Genomic DNA, 24,772 nt, shown 5'->3' with positions numbered 1-24,772 from the left:
AGGTGGCATCAGAAGGGAGGGCACCTTGGGGCTGTGCCCTCCCCCTTCATGGTCTGGCCAGCTCACCCAGGTGTGTGAAGAGAGGCCTGCGGTTGATGACGGAGATGCTGGTGAGGTTGGGGGTGACGGTCAGGAACGTGACGTACTCTAGGAGGAAGCAGAGGAGGGGGTGGTCTCAGGTCGCTGAGGTCACAGTCAGAGGGAGGAAACGTTAGCGCCAGAGGGAGGCGGGACTTAGCTCCTCCACCGACTTTGCAAGAGACCTGACTTCTTGTATGAATAGATCAAAGTCAAGGATTTTCCAAGCACAGCATCCCCCGTGCTCAGATGCCTCCAGCAGGAGAGGAGAGAACAGCCCAAGGCAGACGTCCCGTCTCTGTGTTTTTCTGCATCACAGGTGCCGGGAACAACCGTGAGTGATGGGCCACCTCATCACCGACCTGAGCCTCCTGGGGAGGCTGAGACCCGCTGGGAGGGCCCAGGACCGAGCTAGCACACAGCCCCATCACCTAGGCAGCGGGCACCCGGGCTCTGGGCTGCACGTTTTCCTGGAGGCTGGGGGCCCTTCGCCCCAGGGAGGCCCTACCTCTGGCCCTTCCGGCCGTGAAGGAGCCGTTCTGCGGCCGGCACGTGCTGCTGTCCCCGCCGCACACCTGGCATACGTCCCGCACCTGCCCGGAGTCCATCCTGCCATCACAGCCGAACGTCTGTGCAGAGGAGGGCGGCGGGTGAGGCCCCGGCGGTGTCTTCGGACAGGGCTGGCCTTTGAGGTTCACACAACCTCAAAGGTTGTTTCTGCCATTTCTGGTGTAGGAAGTGAGCTTGGAAACTTGCCACAGGTCACGGCAAGGCTCTTGACTCCAAGCTCGGCCTGTTCCCCAGCACCACCCAGCACACTCTGCTGCTGCAGCTTCGTGGGGGCCACACCCCCAGACCTGACCCCCTTGAAGGCCCTTTCATGCCCTGGCTTCTCTGGGGAGAGCCCTCGGAGCCACAGAGGGTAGAGGGGCACTCCGCCGCGCACACACGCTTACCCTGCAGCTGCCTGACACGCACAGGCTCAGGGCCCCATCCTCCTGAGGGTCGCCCAGCACACACCGTGTGCCGTCCAGGAAACGGTCCCCACGCCGCACCATGAAGCTCTCGCCGACAGCCCGGCACACGTGTCTGCACAGGGCATTCCCTGGGGACAAGCAGAAGGACAAGGAGCCCGGTGGGAGGGTGCAGGGAGCCGGGGACAGAGACTCTGAGAAGCTGGATCCAAGTGGGCTCTCACTGACCCCCAAGCGCCATCTCACTGTGCTCTTTGCATTTGGGGTTGGCGTGGGTTTCACTTCCCACCTGCCCCACCTCCCGAGGCAGTAATCGCATCGCCGTGTGATGAGTGTGCAGACTCATGAGCCGAGTGCTTTTCCAGCATCACGCTACGCCTCCTGTCTCCGTTTTACAGACAGGAGACGGAAACTCAGGGAGGAGAGGTCAGGGCTGACCTGCCAGCAAGGGCCGAGCCGGGGCAGGTGGGATGCTCGGTGTGATACAGAGCCTGAGCCTGCTCACAACAGCATCAGCGTGACGCTGGGCCTCCCCCAGTGACGCTCCCTACCCAGGGTCTCGAGCCTGGCCCCCCCACCTGGGCCCACCTTTGCTGTACTGCTCCGCGGTCCCCCAGCGGTAGAAGGAGGTGCTGCCCCCCGGGGAGAGGTGCAGGGGCTCGCCATCTGTCTGCGCGCACTGCTCGGACATGAACTCCAGCTGGGTCATCTCACAGGCCTGGATGGAGGAGGCGGAGGACGGGCATAGGAGGGGCCGGGGCAGGGGGCTCGGTGAGAGAACCCTCGCCCCCGGGAGACAGCAAGAGCCCCTGCAGTGAGGATGAAGACGCGGGTTTGAGCCTGGCTCCTGGCTGTACCTCGGTTCCCTGCCCTGGAGACTGCGGTGTCGAGAACCTTCCTCTGCTGACAGGAGGATTCTACAAGAACCTAGGAGGACACAGGGCAGGGCCTGCCCCAGGCAACGAAGAGGAAAGAAAGCCAGACAGAGCTCGGCAGAAGGGAGGCCCCGTTTACGGGCATCCACTACATCTGTGCTATGTCTAGTCAGAGCTGCGGTTTTCCCAGTGGTCACGTATGGACGTGAGAGCTGGACTATAGAGAAAGCTGAGCGCCAAAGAACTGATGCTTTTGAGCTGTGGTGTTGGAGAAGACTCTTGAGAGTCCCTTGGACTGCAAGGAGATCCAACCAGTCCATGCTAAAGGAGATCAGCCCTGAATATTCATTGGAAGGACTGATGCTGACGCTGAAACTCAAATTCTTTGGCCACCTGATGCGAAGAACTGACTCTGATGCTGGGAAGAAAAGACCCTGATGCTGGGAAAGGTTGAAGGCGGGAGGAGAAGGTGACGACAGAGGATGAGATGGCTGGATGGCATCACCGACTCAATGGAGATGAGTCTGAGTGAACTCTGGGAGTTGGTGATGGACAGGGAGGCCTGGCGTGCTGTAGTCCATGGGGTTGTGAGAGTCGGACACGACTGAGCGACTGAACTGAACTATGTCTGTGCAGGTATCAGTGTTAGAAAAGTCACAGGAGTCAAGAGCAAAGGGCCTCTGCACAAGAAGTTGGGCGCCAAGGCGGGCTGGCGTCCTGGCCTGCTCTGCACTAGAGTCTGAGGAAAAGAATTGGCGTGGGCCTGCTGAGTCCGCCTGGGGAAGGCGGGCAGGGAAGGTCTCACCACGTGCAGATCTTCAGTCGAGGCCAGGGGAGTGTCTCCACACCATCTACGATGGCCTCGTGGGAAACACAAGTAAGTGCTGGAGGGGATGTGGAGACATCGGAACCCTCGCACACTCCTGGTGGGAAGGCCAAACGGTTCAGCTGCCGTGGGAAATGGCTTGGAGGTTCTCAAGGAGTCAAATGTAGAATTACCGTGGGATCCAGCAATTTGGCTGCTATTAGGTGTTACACCGCAAACAGTGAAAGACTGGTACTCAAAAAAGCCCACGTACACACATATTCGTAGCAGCGCTACTCCCAACAACCGAAGATGGAAATAGCCCAAATGTATCAACAAATGGACAACGGATGAAGGGATGAGCAAAAAGCGGTCCAGTGGAGCATTATCGGATAATATTCCATCCGGTGGAGTATCACTCCGCCACGAGAAGGAGTGGAGTTCTAATACACGCTGCACATGAAAATACCACGCGCCGAGTGGAAGACGCCAGATGCAGGAAGCCACACGCGGTGTGATTCCCCTTATATGAGGTGTCCAGCGCAGGTAAACCCCCAGAGCTAGAAAGTGGACTGGTGACTGGCAGGGACCGGGGGGAGGCAGCAGGGGAGTGGCTGTTTAATGAGCTGGGGTTTGCTCTGGGGTGACTGGAACTGTTTGGAACTAGAGCAAGGTGGTGGTCGCGTGTTGCTGTGAAGGTACTGGATAACACAGAACCGCGCAGTTTCATACGGTTGACTTTATGGGTGTGAGAGTCACCTGAGCTCATAACTAAAACAATCGCCCGCGCTCTCCCAGTGACGGCTTGGCTGTGGGAAGGAGGGGTGTTCTCAGTGCAGGGCAGTGCCATCCGGGTAAGGAGGGGAACACTTCGGAGGGGGCTGCTTTCAAGGGTCGGACAGGCCTGGGCTGTGTGCTGTGGTCCAGAAAGTGAAAGTCGCTCAGTCGTGTCCAACCCTTTACAGTCCATGGAATTCTCCAGGCCAGAATACTGGAGTGGGTTGCCATGCCCTCCTCCAGGGGATCTTCCCAACCCAGGGATCAAACCCAGGTCTTCGGCATTGCAGGCAGATTCTTTACCAGCTGAGCCACAAGGGAAGCCCAAGAATACTGGAGTGGGTAGCCTACCCCTCCTCCAGCAGATCTTCCCGACCCAGGAATCAAACCGGGCTCTCCTGCATTGCAGGCGGATTCTTTATCAACCGAGCTATAAGGGGAAGGTATCAATAAAACCACTTTTGCTCTCGAAAGTGCCCTGTGTGAACCACAGATCACAGCCATCCTGACCCCTGGGCTCCTCCAGGCCAGTGCCGCCTCTGACCGCAGCCCCTCCCCTGCCCAGGGAAGCAGGCCTACCTGGGTGTTGCACATCTCGGCCTGGAGGTCAGAACCTACGCACGCACGCCCCCCAAAGGCAGGTCTGAAAATGCCCAAAGACGACGGGGTGAGAGGTGACCCAGGGCCCCGAGCCAAGGAGTACGGAGCGGCCGCCTCCATGCAGTACCTGGGGTTGTCACACCGCCGCCTCCTGGTGACCACGCCGCCTCCACAGGAGCGGGAGCAAGGACTGGCGGGCCCCCAGCCAGACCAGTGCCCGTGCACCACCCCCACGGGGGCCAGCTCCGCCAGCGAGCGGCAGTGACCCTTGGAGCACCACTGCAAGAGAAGGATGGGACCCTGTTCAGCACCCAGGGCCCCCCACACCCAGGGCCCCCCACACCCAGGGCATCCCACACCCAGGGCATCCCACACCCAGGGCATCCCACACCCATAGGCACCCCACACCAAGGGCCCCCCACACCCAGGGCCCCCCACACCCAGGGTATCCCACACCCACAGGCACCCCACACCCAGGGGCCCCCACACCCACAGGCCCCCCACACCCAGGGCATCCCACACCCAGGGCCCCCCACACCCAGGGGCCCCCACACCCACAGGCCCCCCACACCCAGGGCATCCCACACCCAGGGCATCCCACACCCAGGGCCCCCCACACCCAGGGCATCCCACACCCACAGGCACCCCACACCCAGGGCCCCCCACACCCACAGGCACCCCACACCCAGGGAACCCCACACCCAGGGCACCCCACACCCAGGGCCCCCCACACCCACAGGCACCCCACACCCAGGGCCCCCCACACCCACAGGCACCCCACACCCACCCGCACCCACAGGGTAACCCCCATACACACACACACACACACACACACACACGATTGCAACCTCCATGCTGCTGAGGAGCCAATGCTAAACAGAGGACAGACAACACCTGCCCACAGTGCAAGGACTGCAGGAAGGTTCTGGCCACACAAGGCAGAGGGGACACGCAGGGGAGCTGCAGGCCAGGTGGCCAGGGCAGGGCACACAAAGGCCCGTGGCCGAGCGGTCACGAGAAGCCCTGCCCCTCTGTGAGGCCGCTGACAACACACCCCTGTCCGCAGGCCACCACACCGGGCCCGGGAGCAGGCATCCCAAAGTACACTGCGCTCTCGGGGCCAGTGAGGAGGTCAAGAGGGGGGTCCTGGACCCCCGCCTGCTCCAGCAGAGTCACGAGGGTCCCGTAAGCCTGGAATAAAGCCACTTGCAGAGGGGGCGGGGCAAGCATTGGGCTGCCTACCTCTCCTGACCAGCGCACCTGGGACAGTGCCAGGGCCCTCTGCCCCAGTTTCCTGAGGTCCTGCTGTCTCCCACCCCAGGAGGAGGGCTTCAGGGTGCAGGTCTGGGCGAGCACGTGTGAGTACACACGTGTGTGCACACGCACACGCACACGCACACACGCACACGCTCTTCCACGCCCCACTGACCTTCCCCACGCCACACTCTGTCCCGTCCAGGAGAGGAATAAGCAGGCGGCTACAGCTGCTTGGGTCCAGGGGGTCTGTGTGGCAGGACAGAGCCTGGCACATGTCCTAAGAGGGGGGACAGATGGCCAGGTGAGGGTCCCCCGGCCCGTGGGGTCAGTGTCCAGCCGCACCTGCCCCTCCCAGACCACAGGACAGGGGCACAGCCAGCGCCCCGGGCAGTGGAGGGCAGGGAGGGGGCCTGGCTGACCCCGTATTGGGAACAGGAGCAGCGGCCAGGGCCCACAGAAGTGTCTTCATCTCTTTTAAGATCGGAAGAAAAAAAAGATGGTCTTTTAGATCAAATAGAATGTCCTAATATATAGCATTAATACATTTGTGTTTACAAAAGCACCTGTAATATCACATATTTAACGAAAACACTAAGATGTAATTCCCAGTATTTTGTAAGCAGGAAGGGCAGAGGCAAAAGCGGCTGCAAGCCCTGTGCAGCCCTGGGAGGAAGTCTGTCTTTAGGGCGCCTGCCCGCCCCCGGCTCCCCTCCCACCGCCGGCTCCCACCCCTGCTGTAAGGTTGGGCTTGGAGGTCACTTCCTCCAGGAAGCCCTCCAGCTCCCACATAGTTGGAAGCTGTTGGTAACCATCTGTTGCAGGATCAAGGTCCATGGGCTCAGGGGCTCTATCAAAGGCAGCTCTACATAATTTGCGGGGCTTCCTCAGAAGGAAAACGTGAGGGCCCTTGTTCAGAACTTGAGAATTTCCAGAGGCATCTGAGGGTCTGGGCTAGTGGGCAGGAGGGCGAAGAAGGGCGGTGGGGGCATGAGCGGGCAGAGGGAGGCCCTGGTGCGGAGGGGCGGGTGTTGGGGCGCGTCCCCCACGGCCGGACTCACCAGGTGCTCCCCGCGGAAGGTGCAGGCGACCGCCGTGGGGCCGAAGGCGACGCGGCACTGCTCGTCCGCGCCGTAGTAGAGGCCGGGCTGCGCCTCGGGAGGCCGCCCCGCGGGCCCGGGCCGCGGCGCCGGAGGGTCCCACACGCAGCGCGCCCGTCCTGCGCTGCGACAAGGCCGCGGTTCAGGCCGGGGCTGGACCTCGGGTGGGGGACCCTGGGAGGGGGCGGGATGGAGGGGTGGGCACCGGAGGTGAGGGCGAGGAAGGCCGAGATGGAGGGGTGCCCCCCGAGACGGGCTGCGAGCCGAGGAGCGGTGGACTGCGGCCGCGACGGGAGCGGACACCCGGCGGAGGGCCGCTGGAGGGTTGGGCCGGGGCCGGGAGGAGCGGGGCGCGCAGAGCGGAGACGGGGGCGCAGGGAGGGGCAGGGCGGGGGCGCGGCTACCTGAGCAGACTCAGCAGCTGCCTGCGGCTGCAGGGGGACCACGCCGGGCCCCCCCGGGCGAGGGCGGGCGCCGCGCCGTCCGAGGCCATCACGTGGCCGCTGGGCCCGCAGCCGCTGCCCGGCACGCCGTCGTGCTCCAGGCCGAAGCTGCGGAGGAGGCGGCTCTGAGGGCGGCATTGACCCGGGGTAACCCGCCCACCCTGGACTCCAGCGGGCTCGCCAGGTGCCCAGCCTCGGTTCCCCCACCCAGGGAGGGAGCGCTGGGCCGGCCAGGTGGCTCTGGCCTCTTTTAGCCGATACACATCTAAAGGCTTTAGAAACGTGCAGGCCACACTCCACGGGGTTTGGAATCTGGGAGGACAGCTATCCAGGGAGGGCCGTAGAGGCCCTGGTGCTGTTCACCTTCTTGACCTGGGCTTGATCGGTGGGGTGAACACAGCAAAAACACTGCATTCTGGAGAAGTGGAAAGGTGGGCCTCTGGCCAGGGTTTCTGCTCCCAATGGAAGGGAACGGTTTTCGATTCCTGTTTGTTTCTCCAAACAAGACAGATGGAGGAGGGACTTCCCTGGCAGTGGTTGAGAATTATTCATTTTCCAATGCAGTGGAGGGTTGGTTCCCAGGGGAACTGAGGTTACACATGGTGGGGGCTGGGGGGCACCTAAGACCCCGTGCAACTAAATAAATGAATAAATAAATATCTTTTACAAAAAAGATAGATGGAGGAATTGTGATGGCTGGGTGGGGGGAGAAGTCAGGCAGAGATGCACCGAGCTAGGGTAAAACTGGCGGCTGTGGGTAGGAGCCCAGCCTTGCTCTAGAAAGGGGGATGGGAACTCCTCCACGCTGGCAGGAGGCCAACAGGCAGGATGTGGGAGTCGGGGGCTGGTGGGCGAGGAAGTTAGGCACTTTTCACTTTAGGAGTCTCCGGTACTATTTGAATTTTCACAGAAAGCAGGTATTTGCTTTCATAATAAAAAGACTAAAAATCAGAAAATCGAGCCGCCCTCCACTCTTGGTAAACAACACAGAGAAACCCCGCTGCTGCTGCTGCTGCTGCTAAGTCGCTTCAGTCGTGTCCGACTCTGTGCAGCCCCACAGACGGCAGCCCGCCAGGCTCCCCGCCCCTGGGACTCTCCGGGCAAGAACACTGGAGTGGGCTGCCATTTCCTTTTCCAATGCATGAAAGTGAAAAGTGAAAGTGAAGTCGCTCAGTCACGTCCAACTCTTACCGACCCCATGGACTGCAGCCCACCAGGCTCCGCCGTCCATGGGAGTTTCCAGGCAAGAACACTGGAGTGGGGTGCCCTTGCCTTCTCCGACAGAGAGCACAGAGTTGCCCAAAAAGCGTGTAACAGTCATACAAGGAAAAGTCTGAAAATAACCAAAGCATCTAACACTGGGGAATGGATTGAGTAAAATACGTGCATACCAAAAAAATCAACATATATTGTAAGAACATTTGAAAAAAATGCTTGGGATATATTCTTACATAAAAAGGCAGTTAACTTGGCTTCCCTGGTGGTCCAGTGACTGGGAATCCGCCTGCCGGTGCAGGGGACATAGGTTCAGTCCCTGGTCCAGGAAGATCCCACACGCCTCGGAGGAGCTAAGCCCGTGCGCCACACCTACCGAAGCCCTGGAGCCTGTGCTCCGCAGTGAGAAGCCACCGCAGCGAGAAGGCCGCACACCACTGCTAGAGGGGAGCCCCCGCTTGTGGAAACCAGAGAAAGCCCAAGAGGAGCCAGGAAGACCAGCGCAGCCGAAGATAATTAATTTAAAAAATGGTTACGTGGAAAAATTATTATTAAAGGCAGTTAACCAACGTACAGCATGATCCCCATTTTGTGGATGAAAATGATGTATGTGTGTGTAAAGAAAAGATGGATGTTTTCTCCGTGTGGTGGGATTTGGGATGATTTTTACAGCCTTGTTTTCCTTTACATGAATTTCCTACAATAAGCACTTTTTAACTCCTAAGTTTGTTTTGCTTATATTTTGGGGGGAAAAAATGTTTTAATTATTCAGTAATGAAGAAGTATCAGATTCCCAGCCCTTGCCCCTCACCCTCCCGAGTCCATTGGGGTCAAGAGTAGAGACTCCTCCCACCTGGCTCTTCCTGAAACCCCCACCAGCCACGACCTCCCCTCCCCAGGTCACATCCTTGCCTGGAGCTTGGGGCCAGGGCATGGGACCCCTTACCTGTGCCCAATCTCATGGGCGATAGTGAGCCCCAGGTCAAAGCCAGTATCCTCAGTGATAAGGCAGCTCCAGGAGGAGGAGCAGGCGCCCCCCAGCTGGGTGACCCCCCGAACCTGCCGGTTACCATCAGGCAATTCCAGGTCAAACCTCAGGAAGAGAGAACAGACACCGGGGGGTGCTAAGGTGCCTGCCCGCCAGCAGGCCACCTTGGCAGAGAATGGGAACAGCTCCCCGTGGGGGGCTCGGCTACCTGGTGATGTACAGGACCAGGTCGGCATGCCCAGGGTCCGTGTCGTCCTCGGGGTTGACTGTCTTGCTCCACTCACAGACGCTCAGCAGTGACGCGGTGATGTTGGCTGTGATCTTCGGAGCATCCTGGGAGGCCGCAACAGAGCACACACTTAGGACCTCCGCCCCAAGCAGGGTGCTGACTGCTGCTGCAGCCTCAGTCCTCACGACAACACTACTACCATCCCAGGGCGCAGAGGAGGGGCCTGGGGCTCAGCAGGGCAGAGCTGGAGCTCGGGGCCAGGGCCGGCAGGCAGGAAAACATCACCCCTGCTGCGTGTCCACTGGAGAAGTGAAGTGCAGGTCGCTCAGCCGTGTCCAACTCTGCGGCCCCGTGGACAATACAGTCCATGGAATTCTCCAGGCCAGAACACTGGAGTCGGTGGCCTTTCCCTTCTCCAGGGGAATCTTCCCAACCCAGGGATCAAACCCAGGTCTCCCGCATTGCAGGCGGATTCTTTACCAGCTGAGCCACCAGGGAAGCCCAAGAATACTGAAGTGGGTAGCCCATCCCTTCTCCAGCAGATCTTATAGACAGAGGTTAAAGACTGCAGAAACAGGTTTCCCGGGGACTGGGCTCCCGGCTCAGCACCTACCTCAGGCTGGGTCAGAATGACCATCTTCACCAGGTGAACTCGGAACTGAGCCCCCAGGGATGGGTCCCTCAGCAGCTCTGAGCCCTGTGGAAGGGCGGGCAGGAGAGGTGACATGTGAGGGTGGCCGCGGCTGACTTCGGGGATCCAGGGGGTGGGGTGGGGTGCCTGGAGAGGATGCTCCCTCAGCCTGGGGGGAGCCTAAGGTGCTAGTCCTCCAGCTGGAAGCCAGCCATAGAGACAGTCGGTCCTCCGGCCCTCCCTCTGCTCATGGCTCAGGAAGGCCAGCCAACACAGAGAACCCTCGAAACAACAGGATGCAAATAACTGCCATCCATCTAGAAAGTTCCTTTCAAACACAGGCTTCCCTGGTGGCTGAGATGGTAAAGAGAGACCCAGGTCGCTCCTGGGGTCAAGAAGATCTCCTGAAGAAGGAAATGGCTACCCACTCCAGTATTCTTGCCTGGAAAATCCCATGGCCGGAGGAGCCTGGCAGGCTACAGTCCATGGGGTTGCAAAGAGTCGGAACGACTGAGCGACTTCACTTTCACTCCTCTCGGCCTGGAGTCACCCTGTCCTTTCTCATCTGCATCCAACACCTCTCTCATCTCTGCTCATCTCCACGAGGCAGCTGAGGACCTCCTCCCCCTGTCCTGTGTCTCCTCCCTGGGCACCCCAATGAGAAGGCTCCCCTCCAGGTTCCCAGGCTTCCCATGTGATGCTAGTGGTAAAGAATCCACTTGCCAATGCAGGAGACACAAGAGACGCAGGTTTGATCCCTGGGTGGAGAAGATCCCCTGGAGGAGGAAATGGCAACCCACTCCAGTATGCTTGCCTGGAAAATTCCATGGGCAGAGGAGCCGAGTGGGCTACAGTCCATGGGGTCGCAAAGACGTGGGCAGACCTGAGCAACTGAGCACTCTTACAGCCGGCTCCGCGCTCTTCCCGGGCATCTGCCGAGATGCTGGCTGCGGTCGCCTTGCACAGCGCTTGTTCACACGAGCTGGTCCTCTAGAGACGTGGCGTCCGGCAAAGAGGACGTGGCCGCCACCGGCCTCAGCTGGCCTGAGTCTGAGCCCAGCTTTCCCCCTACCTACCTGTGTCCTCAGGATCCTGTTAACTAACCTCAGGGCCCCAGTTCCCTCCTCTGCAAGAAGGAGAGAAACACTTCCATAGCTGTTGGCAGACTTAGCAACAATGCAGCCGGCACACGGTGGGTGCCTGGTCACGACGCTGGCCGTTACCACGACCGGCACCACCTGGGAAGGAGCCAGTCTGCAGTCTCCTACCTGACCATCGCTGGGCCTCATAAAACACGTTGACTGGCCAGAGGGAGCGTGGTTTGATGATCAAATTTCAGTATATTTGAGGCAGAGGGGCCCCCAAAGCTTGAAAACAAGAGCTTTCAAGTGACTTAGAGGGAATATTTTCCTCCTCTGGGGCTGGGAGTTGGAAACCCAAGCTGGCTTGTCCTGGACTTGAGCCAGCTTCTCCGGGGGTTGGAACCTTCCTTTCGTCCAAGATAGCTGGGCACACCTGACGCTGGGAACGAGGTGATGCCAAGCACCCCACCTTCTGACGCTGCCCACCCTCCAGGGTCCACTCAGCAGGGGAGCAGCTCGGGCCCTGAGCTGCCAGCCGGGGCATTGCTCTCCTAAGGTTTGCGGAAACTTACCTGGCTGCCTAGGACGCATGTGTTTCTGTGTATTTACAAGCGAATGCGCTCTGGCGTGGCCCAGCTCTAGCGGGAGAGCGATCACCAGCTTTGGGGCCGCCTGTTTCTTTGCTGCGTCTTTGTCTCCAAGATAATATTCAGTGGGAGCTGTGCGTCCTGCCCCCGCTGTTACCCCAGAAGTCAAGTGAGGGGGAGCCCCTCCCACACGGGGGTGCCGGCAGGAAGGGCACTGACAGAGCCCAGCATGGGGGAGCCCCACCAGCCAGTGTAAGCTGAGGGGCCCCCAGTTCAAAGCGACGTTGGGGGAGAGGCCAGGCTTGAGGGTCCCGAAGGACAGGGACCCAGGAGCAAGAAGCTAGCGGTTGCTTCTTCTTCAAACTCCCCAGTTGAGCGGGAGATAAGAACAGATAGCATCTCTCCCCACCCCAGGATCCTGAGCCGCAAATGCGACCCCAGCCTCAGGCTTACACAGAGTTCGGCCCACCAGATAAGCCAGCCCACTGATGCTGTGCGCAAGCCCCAGGTGCAGGGCGCTGTGTCCACAGGCTCCCGAGGACGGGCCAGCGGTGGCCTCCAGGGACAGCCGCCGCCCCCTGCCCCTGAGCCCACCCCGAGTCTGCACTGCCCACAGAGCCCGCTGCCCCAGCCCACTCTCACCATGTTGAGGTTGATGAGCACATAGCGCTCTGTCTCCTCCCCGTGGGTCCGCTGGACGTCGGGACCCACGGCCACCAGCAGCTCCAGGTGCAGGACGTGCCCGGTCGCCCATCTCCGGAGGCGAGGGGCAGGGGGGTGGCCTGGTGAGGGAGCGGGCAGGGCTGAGAGCTGGGGTCCTGGAAAGCGGGTGAAATGGGGCTCTGGCCAGCGGGCCAGCTGACCTCAGGGCCCCGCGTGGCCAGGCCTCACCAGCCCCTGTGCTCGTGGGCTTGGAGACACGGTGGTGGGAAGCCGCCCCGTGCCATCCACTGCGGGGAGGGGGAGTCGGCGGGCCCCAGCCTCAGCTCTCGCGGGCAGCTGCCTCTGGCAGGGAGACTGAGCGGGCCGTCTGCTGGCTCTTTTCTAGTAATTAATTTGCTGAGCATTTAGTTAGTTAGTTAGTGAACCGATGTAGAGTAACTTACAATGTGTTAGCTCCAGGTGTACAGCACGGTGACGCAGTTATGTGTGTGTGTGCGTGTGCGTGTGTGTGTGTTCAGTTGTTAAGTCATGTCTGACTCTGCAGCCCCATGGACTGGAGCCCGCCAGGCTCCTCTGTCCATGGGACTCTCCAGGCAAGAACACAGGAGTGGGTTGCTATGCCCTTCTCCAGGGGATCTTCCCGACCCAGCGATCGAACTGGAGTGTCCTGCTTGGCAGGAGGATTTTTTACCACTGTGCCACCTGGGAAGCCCATATATAAACCCACACACATGTATATGCGTTCTTGTCCAGATTCTTTCTCCTCTTAGGTTATTACAAAAAACACTAGCAGTTGAGTAGAGTTCCCTGTGCTATAAGCAGGACCTTGTTTATCTATTGTGTGTGTATTCAGTCGTGTCTGACTCTTTGCAACCCCACAGACTGTAGCCTGCCTGGCTTCTCTGTCCATGAGATTTTCCAGGCAAGAACACTGGAGTAAGTTGCCATTTCCTCCTCCAGAAGATCTTCCCGACCAATGCATGGAACCCAAGTCTCTTGTATCTCTTGGTGGGCTGCAGTCCACGGGGTCGCTAAGAGTCAGACACGACTGAGCAACTTCCTTTTCACTTTTCACTTTCACGCATTGGAGAAGGAAATGGCAACCCATTCCAGTGCTCTTGCCTGGAGAATCCCAGGGATGGCGGAGCCTGGTGGGCTGCCATCTATGGGGTCGCACAGAGTCGGACACGACTGAAGCGACTTAGCAGCAGCAGCAGCAGTAGCAGTGTGTATATGTTAATCCCAAACTCCTAATCTACTCGTCCCCTCTTCTCCTTTCCTAACTATAAGGCTGTTTTCGGTGTTGAGCGAGCAGTTCCATGCTGGCCCTCCTCGAGCTGGCTTCTCAGCGCCTGTGGTTTCCGTGCCCTCAGACAGCCACCAACTGAGTTAGGACATCTCTGCCCTCCTCGGGCAGGGAGTGGGAGGTGCCAAGCTCTCACACGTCACTCACGCCGTGACTTTTAGAGCAGACGTCTCGCCCGGCTCACAGGAGAGAGTTGGCCAGGTCTTGGGAGGATGGCTGTCTCAGGTGGAGAGACTTCATTCCACCCCCCTGGGCTGGCTGGGCATGCAGGGCAGTGCAAGGCCCAGGAGTCAGCTACTGTGTGGATTTCACATCCTCTGGTCACCCCAAAGCCCCACTGTGGGTACACTGGAGAACGACATCACGCCAGGATGGTAAGAAAAGCCCAGCACCCCACCGTGCTTTCAGCAGACGCAGCCTGGGGAAGGCACAAGCAGGCCTGTGGGCAACAGAGCCAACTCCCACCGTGGCTGTGCCCGGCAGTCCTTGCGCAGGCTTGCAGCGGCCACTTCTCATCTTTGGGCCTCTGGGTTCCCATCTGTAGCATGGGAACTCTCAGTGACCTCTGACCTAGGCCCAAGGCTCCAAGGCCCATGTCAGAGAACGTGCTTTGTAGATGGTGAATGGCTGTTCAGGGGCGGGAGGTCTGCGCGCGCCAAGCAGACAGTCTGAGGGCACAGCTGGTGGCCATGCGCCCCCTGGCCTGCCCCGTGGGCTGGCACACCCTGCTTGCTCGCGAAGGCGGCTGGAGGAGTTCGGCTGTTCCGCACGGCCCCAGGCATCAGGAGAACCGGGCCCTCCCCCAGAGTCGTCCCTGCCCACAACCCCTCCCCTCGCAGGAGCTGTACTGGAACGGTGGGGGCCCCGGGGGTGGACCTGTGGATCAGGTGGGGCTGCGCGGCCCCCCAGAGATGCACCAGTGCCCGGTGCTGCCTCCTCAACGGCTGGATGTAGAACCTGTCTGCACCCACCAGGATGTTGCCCTCCTGGAGGACAGAGAGCCATCTGGTCTACCAGCCCTTCCCCCTGTGCAGTGAAGCGCCTCGCTGGGCCGTCATAGCACCAGGCACGACTGGCCCTGGGTCTCTCCCAGGGCTCCTCACCAGTCCAAGGCCCAAGAGCCCATCTGTGGGGCACAGAGGGGGATTCATGCCCTCTGGGGCTGCACCCACTGACTGCCACCTGCCGCCTGCCTGCCAGCCGGGTTCCCGTTCCTCGTCATGTGCTCAGGCTTCAGGTCCCAGACTGCAGGGCTTTGTGAAGACCACGGGAAGGATGGAAGGGGGTCTCAAGGCCCGTACTGGGCCTGCGCTAAGGGACAGCGCTGCCTGTCACCGGGTGGACCCCGAGTGCCCTGTCTCGGCCCGGGCTGGACCGCCCAACCAGGCAACCTGGCGGCGGGTGGCGGGGCTCTGCTCACTGAGTGACACAGTGGCGACGCATGATGCCAGTCCCCCGCAGCCCCCAAGAGGCCGGGCCGCCTTCACCGCGCCTCGGGGACAGCACAGGCCAGTGGAGGGGCCGGCCCCGGGTCAGTTTGACGAAGGGGCGCAGCTGAGCCCGAACTCAGCTCTGACTGCAAAGCCCACCCTCTTTCCGTCCCCCATCCCCCGGGCCTCCACTCAGCTCTGTCTCCTGCTAGCTGGGCGGCCCTAGGGAACTCAGCAGCTTCTCTGAGCCTCCGAGGAGCAAGCCCTCACTGGGTCAGAGTCTGGCTAAGATCCAATCGGTCTTGCTCTCGCATCTGGGGTCTGGGGGACACGTCCGCCCCATGGTGACCCCCAGCCAGCCTGGGCGCCCACTCACCATGAGGCCCAAGCAGTAGGTGAGCCTGGCTGCTGCCTCTGGGGGCAGCAGGGCCCGGCCTCCTGTGAGGCAGGGGTGGGGAGGCCCCCTCAGCAGCCACAGGGAGGCACTGACCACGTGCTCGCTGGCAAAGGAAGCAGCCAGCAGGCCCAGCTCAGGCTGGAAGCAAAAGGAGAGCCGGCCCAGGGCTGCCGGGGAGCAGCATAGGCCCTGCAGGGCGGCCCCGCCGGCCCGCCCTCGTCCTTGTGCTTGCAGGCGCAGGCCAGGGAGGCCACGTTGAATGGGGGCGCTGCGGGAAACAGGGGGCTCCGCGCTCACCCCTGCTCCGCCCTCCGGGTCCTCTTGGGGGTCCCCGCTGGCCCACCGGCCCGGCCCCGCACCTGACCCCGACCCCAGAGCAGTCACGTGCGGGACACCCCTCACTCTCTGCTCGCCCTGCCCCTGTTTCCCACCGGCCTCTGGATCAAAGTCCCCAGTGGTCCTCGTCGGAAAGGGGGCTGGCTGGCACCACGGAGAGGCCCACAGAGGCAGCCCAGGAACAGCGGGAAAAGGCTCTGGCAGGAGTGCGACCCAGTTTCCATCTTGCTTCTCACAGAAAACGTAAATGTTTACATCCTGGCCAGAAACCCACAGGACTTCCTGAGCCACTCGGCCCAGGCGAGGCGCCGGGCTGGGAGAGACCAGCTGATGAGTGACCGTTGCCTCGAGATACTGAGTAGACTCCCAGGGTCAGAGCCCCAGCTCGCCCGGAACACCCAGACCAGTCTTTATCAACTTGGCAGACAGCGCCAGAGTTAATTAAGAGCGACAGCGGCGCCTCTGACTTCCTCCCAGGAGAGCCTCCGAAAAGTCGGGCCCCCCGACTCAATGGTGAGATGCCCCTGCCTCCCCCCACCCCCGTGGGCTCTGAGAAACCCCCTTGCAAGGGGGCCCGCCAGGACGCATACCTTCAAAGGCAGCATCAGGGCCAAAGTAAGATGTCACGTCCCCTGGCTCCAGGGCCTGCAGAAACTGCTGTGAGACAGAGAGACAGCACTGAGGAGTGAGGGGACACAGGGAGGGGAAGTGGGGGGGAGCAGGCTGAGGGGCAAGAGAGGGGCCCTGGACGGAGCGGAGTGGCGGGGATGGCATCCGCCCTCAACATCGAGCGCACAGCACTGAGGCCGACTCCATCTCCAGGGAACCCGATTGTCCCCTGAACCCCGAGTTCAGACTTCCTCCCCCTCTGCCCAAGCGTTGTTGGGCGCCCCTTCACCCCCCAGGGAACCCAGCCCTGAGCCCCAGAAGAGTCTTCTGGATTCCCAGCTCCCGGGCTCCCCCAGCACCACGGCCCCGTGGGCCCACCCACCTGCCGAGGATCAGGGAGCGCCCAGCAGCTCAGGAGGAAGAGCGCAGAAGTGAGGGTCCCCCGCATGCACCTCCCCAGTGTGGAGGGAGCCATACTGCCTGCGATCATCTGCCGGAATCCTGGAGTGCCGGGCAGGCAGGCCCGCGGGGCTGGACCAGGAGGCTGGGTTTACTCCCAGGCGCTTCCTCCCAGGGCAGGCGCTGGGGGACTGGGCGGCCTGCTGGCTCCTCCTGGCCATGCGTGGGGCTGGCTCTGATTCAGAGGGCTGCCACCCAGCCTGCCCCTAGGAGCACGGGGCTGGGGTCGGGGATTGGGGAGGGGTGGGATTCATCTCCCAGCGGTGTGTGACTGCCGCTCCCCCAGGGACACCCTGCTTTCCAGGGACATCCTGCGCTCCCATGTCACCTCATTCCCTCCCTCTCGGCCACTGCCTGGCCTGTGTCTGCACCCAACGGGTGCTCACAGCACTGGGCTGGGGGCACTGGGCACACTCGGCGTCACAGGCTCCCTGATCCCCTCCGTTTGTTGGGAGGTTCTCAGGAACGTGTGTCCCACTCCCTCCTGCCTCCAGGAGGCCTTCCCCAGCAGGAGACTAATGAGGGAGGGGGCCCCCCTGGCCCGTGCCCACCTCAGCCCCCTTCGAGGCCCATTACACTAGAGGTGCCTGCCCGTCCATCTGGGCGCGTCCGCTTCCCCTCACAGCTGTCAGCAGTGGTCTGAGCCTCCGCCCTTTATCTGCCACGGGCATCCCACCCCAGTGGGTGCTGCTCTTGCCCGACTCCATCTCTGGCAGTGCTTCCCGAGACCCAAACTGACACAACGTGCTCATCCAGCCATCTCATCAACCTGGGTTGGGATCTGGACTGGGTGCCCCACCTGGCCCCTTGGCTCTCCCTCCCCCCCTCCTATCTGACGTCCTCACGCCCCAGCTCTGCCCTTAGGATGACATGTCCACTGAGGCTCCAGGCCTTGTGATTGCCGTCTGGTCCCGTCAGCCCTCTGCCTGCCTCCCCAGCCCGCCCCCTGTGCTCACAGACCTTCAGCTACCCACCCCCAGCTTGCCGTCCGTCCCTCAAACAGCTCCAGTGTCCTGTCCACCCCCTCACCTCTGGTCTTCACAGTCCAGTTTCAGCCCAAACATCACCTTCTTCATGGCGCCATCTAAATACCCCTTGCCCCACAAGGGGTGCCACATTTAGAAAAAAAGTCAGGACAGCAGTGGAATTTGAATTTCAGATAAACAACGGAAGTTTTTTTCTTTCTCTGGTGTACGGGTGAAAGTGAATGCAAGCAGGCAAAGTGGTTGTCTTGGGAGGTCTTACAAATAGCCGAGAAAAGAGAAGCAAACCATAAAGGAGAAAGGGAAAGGTCTGTCCCAGGGAAGGCAGCGTTCCAGAGAAGAGCAAGGAGGGGTAAGGAAGCCTTCCTAAGGGAACAGTGCAAAGCCATAAAAGAAAGCGGCAGAATGGGAAAGACTAGAGATCTCCTCAAGAAAATGAGAGGTACCAAGGGGACGTTTCGTGCAAACATGGGCTCAATAAAGGACAGAAATGGTATGGACCTAACAGAAGCAGAAGACATTAAGAAGAGGTGGCAAGAATACACAGAAGAACTGTACAAAAAAGATCTTCATGACCCAGATAATCACGATGGTGTGATCACTCACCTAGAGCCAGACATCCTGGAATGTGAAGTCAAGTGGGCCTTAGGAAGCATCACTGCAAACAAAGCTAGGGGAGGTGATGGAATTCCAGTGGAGTTATTTCAAATCCTGAAAGATGATGCTGTCAAAGTGCTGCACTCAATACGCCAGCAAGTTTGGAAAACTCAGCAGTGGCCACAGGACTGGAAAAGGTCTGTTTTCATTCCAATCCCAAAGAAAGGCAATGCCAAAGAATGCTCAAACTACCACTCATCTCACACGCTAGCAAGGTAACACTCAAAATCCCTCAAGCCAGGCTTCAGCAGTATGTGAACTGAGAACTTCCAGATGTTCAAGCTGGGTTTTAAAGAGGCAGAGGAACCAGAGATCAAATTGCCAACATCTGTTGGATCATAGAAAAAGCAAGAGAGTTCTGCTTTACCAACTACACTAAAGTCTTTGACTGTGTGGGTCACAACAAGCTGTGGAAAATGTAAAGAGATGAGAATACCAGAACACCTGACCTGCCTCCTAAAACTGGTATGCAAGACAAGAAGCAACAGTTAGAACAAAACATGGAACAACAGACTGGTTCATAATTGGGAAAGGAGTACAAGGCTGTATATTGTCACCCTGCTAATTTAACTTATATGCAGAGCACATCATGGAAAATGCTGGGTTGGATGAGTCACAACCTGGAATCAAGGCTGCCAAGAGAAACATCAAGAACCTCAGACATGCAGATGACACCACTAGAACAGCAGAAAATTAACAGGAAGTAAAGGACCTGTTGAGGGTGAATGAGGAGAGTGAAGAAGCTGACTTGAAATTCAACATTCAAAAAACTAAGATTAATAATACACGTGTATCGCATCGCTCATTGCAGCACTATTCCCTATAGCTAGAACACGGAAGCAACCTCGATGCCCATCGACGGACGGATGGACAAGAAAGCTCTGGATATACACACACTGGAATATTACATAGTGAGTGAAGCCGCTCAGTCGTGTCCGACTCTTTGCAACCCCGTAGACTGTAGCCTACCAGGCTTCTCCGTCCATGGGATTCTCCAGGCAAGAATACTGCAGTGGGTTACCATTTCCTTCTCCAGGGGATCTTCCCGACCCAGGGATCGAACCCGGGTCTCCCGCATTGAAGGCAGACACTTCAACCCCTGAGCTACCAGGGAACTCAGCCACAAAAAGGAACTCATTTGAGTCAGTTTTGATGAGCTGGATGAACCTAGAACCTGTTAAACGGGTGAAGTGAGTCAGAGAGAGAAAGGTAAATATTGTATTCTAACGCACATAAACGGAATCTAGAAAAATGGTTCTGAATAATTTATTTGCAGGGCAGCAACGGAGAAACAGACATAGCAAACAGACCTATGGACATGGGGAGAGGGGGAGAGGGCGTGATGCATGGAGAGAGCAACATGGAAACTTACATTACCGCATGGAAAATAGAGAGCCAACGGGGATTTGCTGTCTGGCTCAGGAAACTCAAACAGGGGCTCTGTGTCAACCTAGAGGGGTGGGGTGGGGAGGGGGATGGGAGGGAGGGTCAAAAGGGAGGGGAGAGATGTGTACCTATGGCTGATTCGTGCTGAGGTTTGACAGGAAACAGAAAAATTCTCTAAAGCAATTATTCTTCAATAAAAAATTAATTAAAAAATAAAACTAAGATTATGGCATCCAGTCCCATCACCCCATGGCAAATAGAAGGGGAAAAAGTGGAAGCAACGACAGATTTTATTTTCTTGGGCTCCAAAATCACTGTGGATGGTAACTGCAGTCGTGAAATTAAAAGACGCTTGTCCTTGGGAGGAAAGTTAAGACAAACCTAGACGGTGTATTAAAAAGCAGAGACGTCACTTTGCTGACGAAAGTCCATATAGTCAAAGCTATGGTTTTTCCAGTAGTCACGTACAGATGTGAGAGTTGGACCATAAAGAAGTCTGAGCACCAAAGAATTGATGGTTTCAAACTGTGGTGTTGGAGAAGACTCTTGAGAGTCCCTTGGACTGCAAGGAGATCCAACCAGTCCATCCTAAAGGAGATCAGTCTTGAGTGTTCATTGAAAGGACTGATGCTGACGCTGGAACTCCAATCCTTCGGCCACCTGATGCGAAGAGCTGACTCAGCTGAAAAGACCCTGATGCTGGGAAAGATCGCAGGCGGGAGGAGAAGGGGACGACAGAGGATGAGATGGTTGGATGGCGTCACCGACTCGACGGACATGAGTTTTGGTAAACTGCGGCATGGACACTCTGAGTAAACTGTTGGTGATGGACAGGGAGGCTGGGCGTGCTGCAGTCCATGGAGTCGCAAGAGTTGGACATGACTGAGCGACTGAACTGAACAGACAACACTTGTCCCAGCGCTTTATCCTTGTTATCGGATGCTGCCGGACTGCGGAGAGCCGCCTGGGGTCGTCCCTCCTGGCCCTGGACCTCAGTGGCCCCGCCGCGTAGGCAAGACGGGCCGGGGTGGGAACAGCGGCCGGCGGACAGCGGCCCGCAGGACCGGGCGTCGGCTCCACGCCCGCTGCTCCCCGGTCCGGCCGCCCAGCGCCCCCTGGCGGCCGCCGGCCGCGCTCCCCGCCGGCCCGGCCTCGGTGCTACACCGACAGCGGTCCCCCTCGCTCCCCTTCCGGCGCTCGCCTTTCTCGGCCCCGGGCCGGCCCTCAGAGACATCCCGGGCTTCTTCCAACCCGACCCGGGGCCTCCAACCGCGGACGCCGCTCGCCAGGGCGGCGGCCCTTCTCCTTAGCAGCCGAGGAGGCCCGCCCTTCTCCCGGCTGTGTGGAACCAGAGGCGAAGGCTCGGTTTCCAGCCCGGTTGGGGAGAGAGAGAGCACTTCCCGGAAACCGGCGCCCACGTGAGGGGGACGCGTGCCGGGCGGCTTCCGGGGTCCCGGACTGCGGCCAGCCGGGCTCCGGGGCCGGCATGGTGAAAGCCAGGGGGCGGGCCGCCGCGCGCGCCCCGCGTGGCCCCGCGCCTGACGCTGGGCCCGTCAGGAAGCCGAGGCGAAAGAAAAGGGTCTGGAGGAGCAAAGCGCGAGAAGCTGGTGGGGCGCCGGGGAACGACCCCGGAGTGGTCGCCGTGCGGCCCCCAAAGGCCCCGGAGGACTTTTCCCCGAACTGGAAGGCGCTGCAGGAGGCAAGTCCGCGGGGGGCCTACGGGCAGAGAGCGGGTCGGTGTGTGGGCCCCGGGGGGCGCGCGGGCTGGAGTGGACCCGGGGAGCAGAGCCGATCGCAGAGGCCGGAGCGCGTGGGCTGCTGAACAGCAGAGGTTGGATGCAGAGGATCCTGCTGACAGTTCAGTTCAGTTCAGTCGCTCAGTCGTGTCCGACTCTTCGCGGCCCCCTGGACTGCAGCACACCGGGCCTCCCTGTTCATCACCAACTCCTGTCCATCGAGTCGGTGATGGCCATCCAACCATCTCATCCTCTGTCGTCCCCTCCTCCCGCCTTCAGTCTTTGCCAGCATCAGAGTCTTTTCCAGTGAGTCAGCTCTTCGCATGAGGTGGCCAAAGTATTGGAGCTTCAGTCTCAGCATCAGTCCTTCCAATAAACACCCAGGACTGATCTCCTTTAGGATGGAGTGGTTGGATCTCCTTGCAGTCCAAGGGACTCTCAAGAGTCTTCTCCAACACCACAGTTCAAAAGCATCCGTTCTTTGGTGCTCAGCTTTCTTTATGGTCCAACTCTCACATCCATACATGACTACTGGAAAAACCATAGCTTTGACCGTATAGACATTTGTCAGAAAGAAACGTCTCTGTTGTTTAATATGCTATCTAGGTTTGTCATAGCTTTCCTTCCAAGGAGTAAGTGTCTTAATTTCGTGGCTTCAGTCACCACCTGCAGTGATTTTGGAGCTCCAAAAAATAAAGTCTGTCACTGTTTCCCCATCTATTTGCCATGAAATTCTGGCAACACTGGGCCTTTAATCGGTGACCACTGCTACTGATCACTGAGCGCTTCACATGTGCTTTAGACACTGCTGGATGAGCTGAGCTGATGTGTTCATATTTAACCTGAGACCGACTCTGAGATCTTGTATCATCTGCATTTTACAGATGAGGAAGTGGGCCTGAAAGGTTAAGTAGATTGCAACCAGGTCAGCAGAGCCAGGAGTCAGACCCCAAGCCCCCTCCCATCAACTCCCTGCTCGTAATGCCACTATACCTCCTTGCCTTTCTGGGCCATCCGTGCACCAAGACTTGCAGATTACCTACCGGCTACTATCTCCTGGGTGCTGTTGTTGGCTGAGCTTCACTCATAAATCGCCTTCGCCAGAGTTGGCTGCTGCTGTACCGCTGTTTTCTGGATGCGGAGACTGGGAGGGGTTGAGGGACATGGCCCAGGGTCACACAATGAGCGCCTGGGGTGCAGGTGCACAGGGCTGGGTGGGAGTTCGCGCTGTTTGCTGCTGCCGACCCTCATGGTGTCTCCGCAGCCTCTTCTGAGCTCCTGAGATCTCTCCCGGAGCCTCAGAGTGGGTGAGAGGGAGCGCAGAGAAGGGCTTCTGAGACTGTTAACCTGCGCCTTAAGGGGGGAGTCCAGAGCATTCTCCTGTCCTGACACATAGACCATGAAATTCCCTCGGGCAACCCCAGGGGTCTCAGACTTCCTGGGCTGTAACTCGGCCTCTTTCTTACAAGAAAGTAAAGCACAAAGAAGCGAGCAGAGGGATGGGTATTTATTGTGGGAAGAAACTTCCTGTTTTCTCTAATTCATGCAAGAAAGGCAGCTCTCCTGTTGTTTAAACATCACGGGAACAGCTAGGTAGGAACTGCCTCCTCACTCAGCTGGTTGCCGCACAGCAGGGTCTTAACCGGGGGCGCTGGGCTGGGAGACCTCAGCCCTCCCTGGGGGAGAGCAGGGGTATGGTGGTCCACCCCGTGTCATTGGACGTGACCATCTCTTCCTGAGACCCTCCCAGCAGGAGCAAACCAAGAAATCTGACTGTGGAAGTGGCCACCGTGCATCAGCTCGGAAGGAGGAAACTCTGAAATAACAATGTGGGAACAGGCTGCTTTTAGACACAGACATGCTTTTTTTCCCATCTCTAGTGTGTGATTTCCAAATTACAATGCGTTGTGTATTTTGTTTTGGGTTTTATTAGCTGCTGAAACAAAGATCACAGACTCCACAAGAGCCTCCACTTCTCTCTCAAACGGATTCCAAAAAGCAGCCGCAGCGTGTCCAACAAAGTAGAAACTCGATCTCAGATAAAGCAAAGAGAGATGCGATGGGGACAGAAGACACAGACCCTGAGGTCACAGGGGCCTCTGGGCCCTCGGGATCACTGAATAGCAGGAAGATACTGGCGCAGCCCAAGGAGAAAGGGGCCGAGAAAAGGACCAATGGTGACATTTCTCGGCAGCAAGGCGACATCAAACATAAGAAGCGGAAAGCTGAGGAGCCTACTGCCCCCTTGCCTCCAGCCCTGCCCACCAAGTAAGTACCACGGGACGTGATGATGGATGCGGCCTTCCCGGCCGCCCTGTGCCTCAGCCTCCTCCCCGGTCACAGCCACTGAGGCCTCTCTCCCTAAGGAGGCCGAGGCTGGTGGCCCCTCTGTCACCTTATCCTGGCGTTGTGGGTTTCTTCGTGGGTAATTCAGGGTGATTCAGCTAATTTAGAATTAACCTGGGGTAACTCTGTCCCCCTAGAACGTAGGTATAGCAGAGGCTGACCCTGTCCCATAGCTGCTGTATCTCCAGGGCCCTGAACAGGGCTCGGCACCTCGTGGGCCCCCAGGAAAGACTTGTGGAATGAACGAACACCAAAGCCAGAAAGACTTGAGTTCAAAACCGACCCCTGCGTCTTGCCAGTTGGGTGGTTTGGGGCCAGTTCCTGAGGTGCCCTGAGCAGCAGCGCGGCCACCGGTGCTGGAGCTGAGGCGCCGCTGCTGCCCCAGTGCATGCCGGTTATGCAACAAAGCCTGAGTGTCGCCCACGCGGGACCGGTCAGCAGCTGCCTCTCCATGGCTCGGCAGGGGGTGGTGTGTCTGTAAGTCCGCCTGGCTGTGTGTCGCCGGGGGTTGAGGACACCGTGGCTGAAGGTTTCAGGAGGAGTGTTTCAGGGCCTGCGTGTGTCTCGGTGCCGGGCGCCCTCTCGGGAAAGAGTGGTCCCAGCTGGGCCCCGCATCGAGAAGGGGCCGTCGGGGGGCGGGAATGCGCTGATTCAGTGACTCCCGAGGTGTGGTCGGGATCAGTCCTGCGAGGGAGGAGCCTGTGCGGGTAGAGGCCAGAGGGCCTGTCCAGTCGGCCAGTGCGTCTCGGAGGAGAGGACCCGGCTGCTGAGCATCCCAGCCCGGGCGCCCCTGTCTGCGGGCTCGGCACGGGGACGCTGCGGGCAC

General features: G+C 59.2%; 2 protein-coding genes across 2 annotated transcripts in view; one reads left to right on the top strand and one right to left on the bottom strand.

Annotated features, from left to right (window-relative positions):
- Positions 1 to 16,869, bottom strand: part of ADAMTS13 (ADAM metallopeptidase with thrombospondin type 1 motif 13) — a 32,265-nt gene extending 15,396 nt beyond the window's left edge. Inside the window, exons 1-15 of the mRNA XM_052649260.1 lie at positions 16,762 to 16,869; positions 16,361 to 16,427; positions 12,281 to 12,456; positions 9,952 to 10,035; positions 9,318 to 9,442; positions 9,068 to 9,214; positions 6,868 to 7,014; positions 6,425 to 6,587; positions 5,539 to 5,643; positions 4,237 to 4,388; positions 4,089 to 4,152; positions 1,641 to 1,770; positions 1,035 to 1,183; positions 587 to 707; positions 67 to 147 (exon numbers count right to left, since the gene is read on the bottom strand). Of these exons, the coding sequence (XP_052505220.1) occupies positions 67 to 147; positions 587 to 707; positions 1,035 to 1,183; positions 1,641 to 1,770; positions 4,089 to 4,152; positions 4,237 to 4,388; positions 5,539 to 5,643; positions 6,425 to 6,587; positions 6,868 to 7,014; positions 9,068 to 9,214; positions 9,318 to 9,442; positions 9,952 to 10,035; positions 12,281 to 12,456; positions 16,361 to 16,427; positions 16,762 to 16,869 (1,819 nt within the window). The remainder of the gene's footprint in view (positions 1 to 66; positions 148 to 586; positions 708 to 1,034; positions 1,184 to 1,640; positions 1,771 to 4,088; positions 4,153 to 4,236; positions 4,389 to 5,538; positions 5,644 to 6,424; positions 6,588 to 6,867; positions 7,015 to 9,067; positions 9,215 to 9,317; positions 9,443 to 9,951; positions 10,036 to 12,280; positions 12,457 to 16,360; positions 16,428 to 16,761) is intronic.
- Positions 16,870 to 21,315: 4,446 nt separating this feature from the next.
- The window catches only part of REXO4 (REX4 homolog, 3'-5' exonuclease), a 9,153-nt gene continuing 5,696 nt past the window's right edge, over positions 21,316 to 24,772 (top strand). Inside the window, exons 1-2 of the mRNA XM_052647865.1 lie at positions 21,316 to 21,563; positions 23,534 to 23,868. Coding sequence (XP_052503825.1) covers positions 21,351 to 21,563; positions 23,534 to 23,868 — 548 coding nt within the window. The 5' untranslated portion in view covers positions 21,316 to 21,350. The remainder of the gene's footprint in view (positions 21,564 to 23,533; positions 23,869 to 24,772) is intronic.

Source organism: Budorcas taxicolor, chromosome 11, assembly GCF_023091745.1.
Source record: "Budorcas taxicolor isolate Tak-1 chromosome 11, Takin1.1, whole genome shotgun sequence".
NCBI lineage: Eukaryota > Metazoa > Chordata > Mammalia > Artiodactyla > Bovidae > Budorcas > Budorcas taxicolor.
Note: the sequence above shows the minus strand (reverse complement) of the source record. Positions and strands in the feature narration are given on the sequence as shown.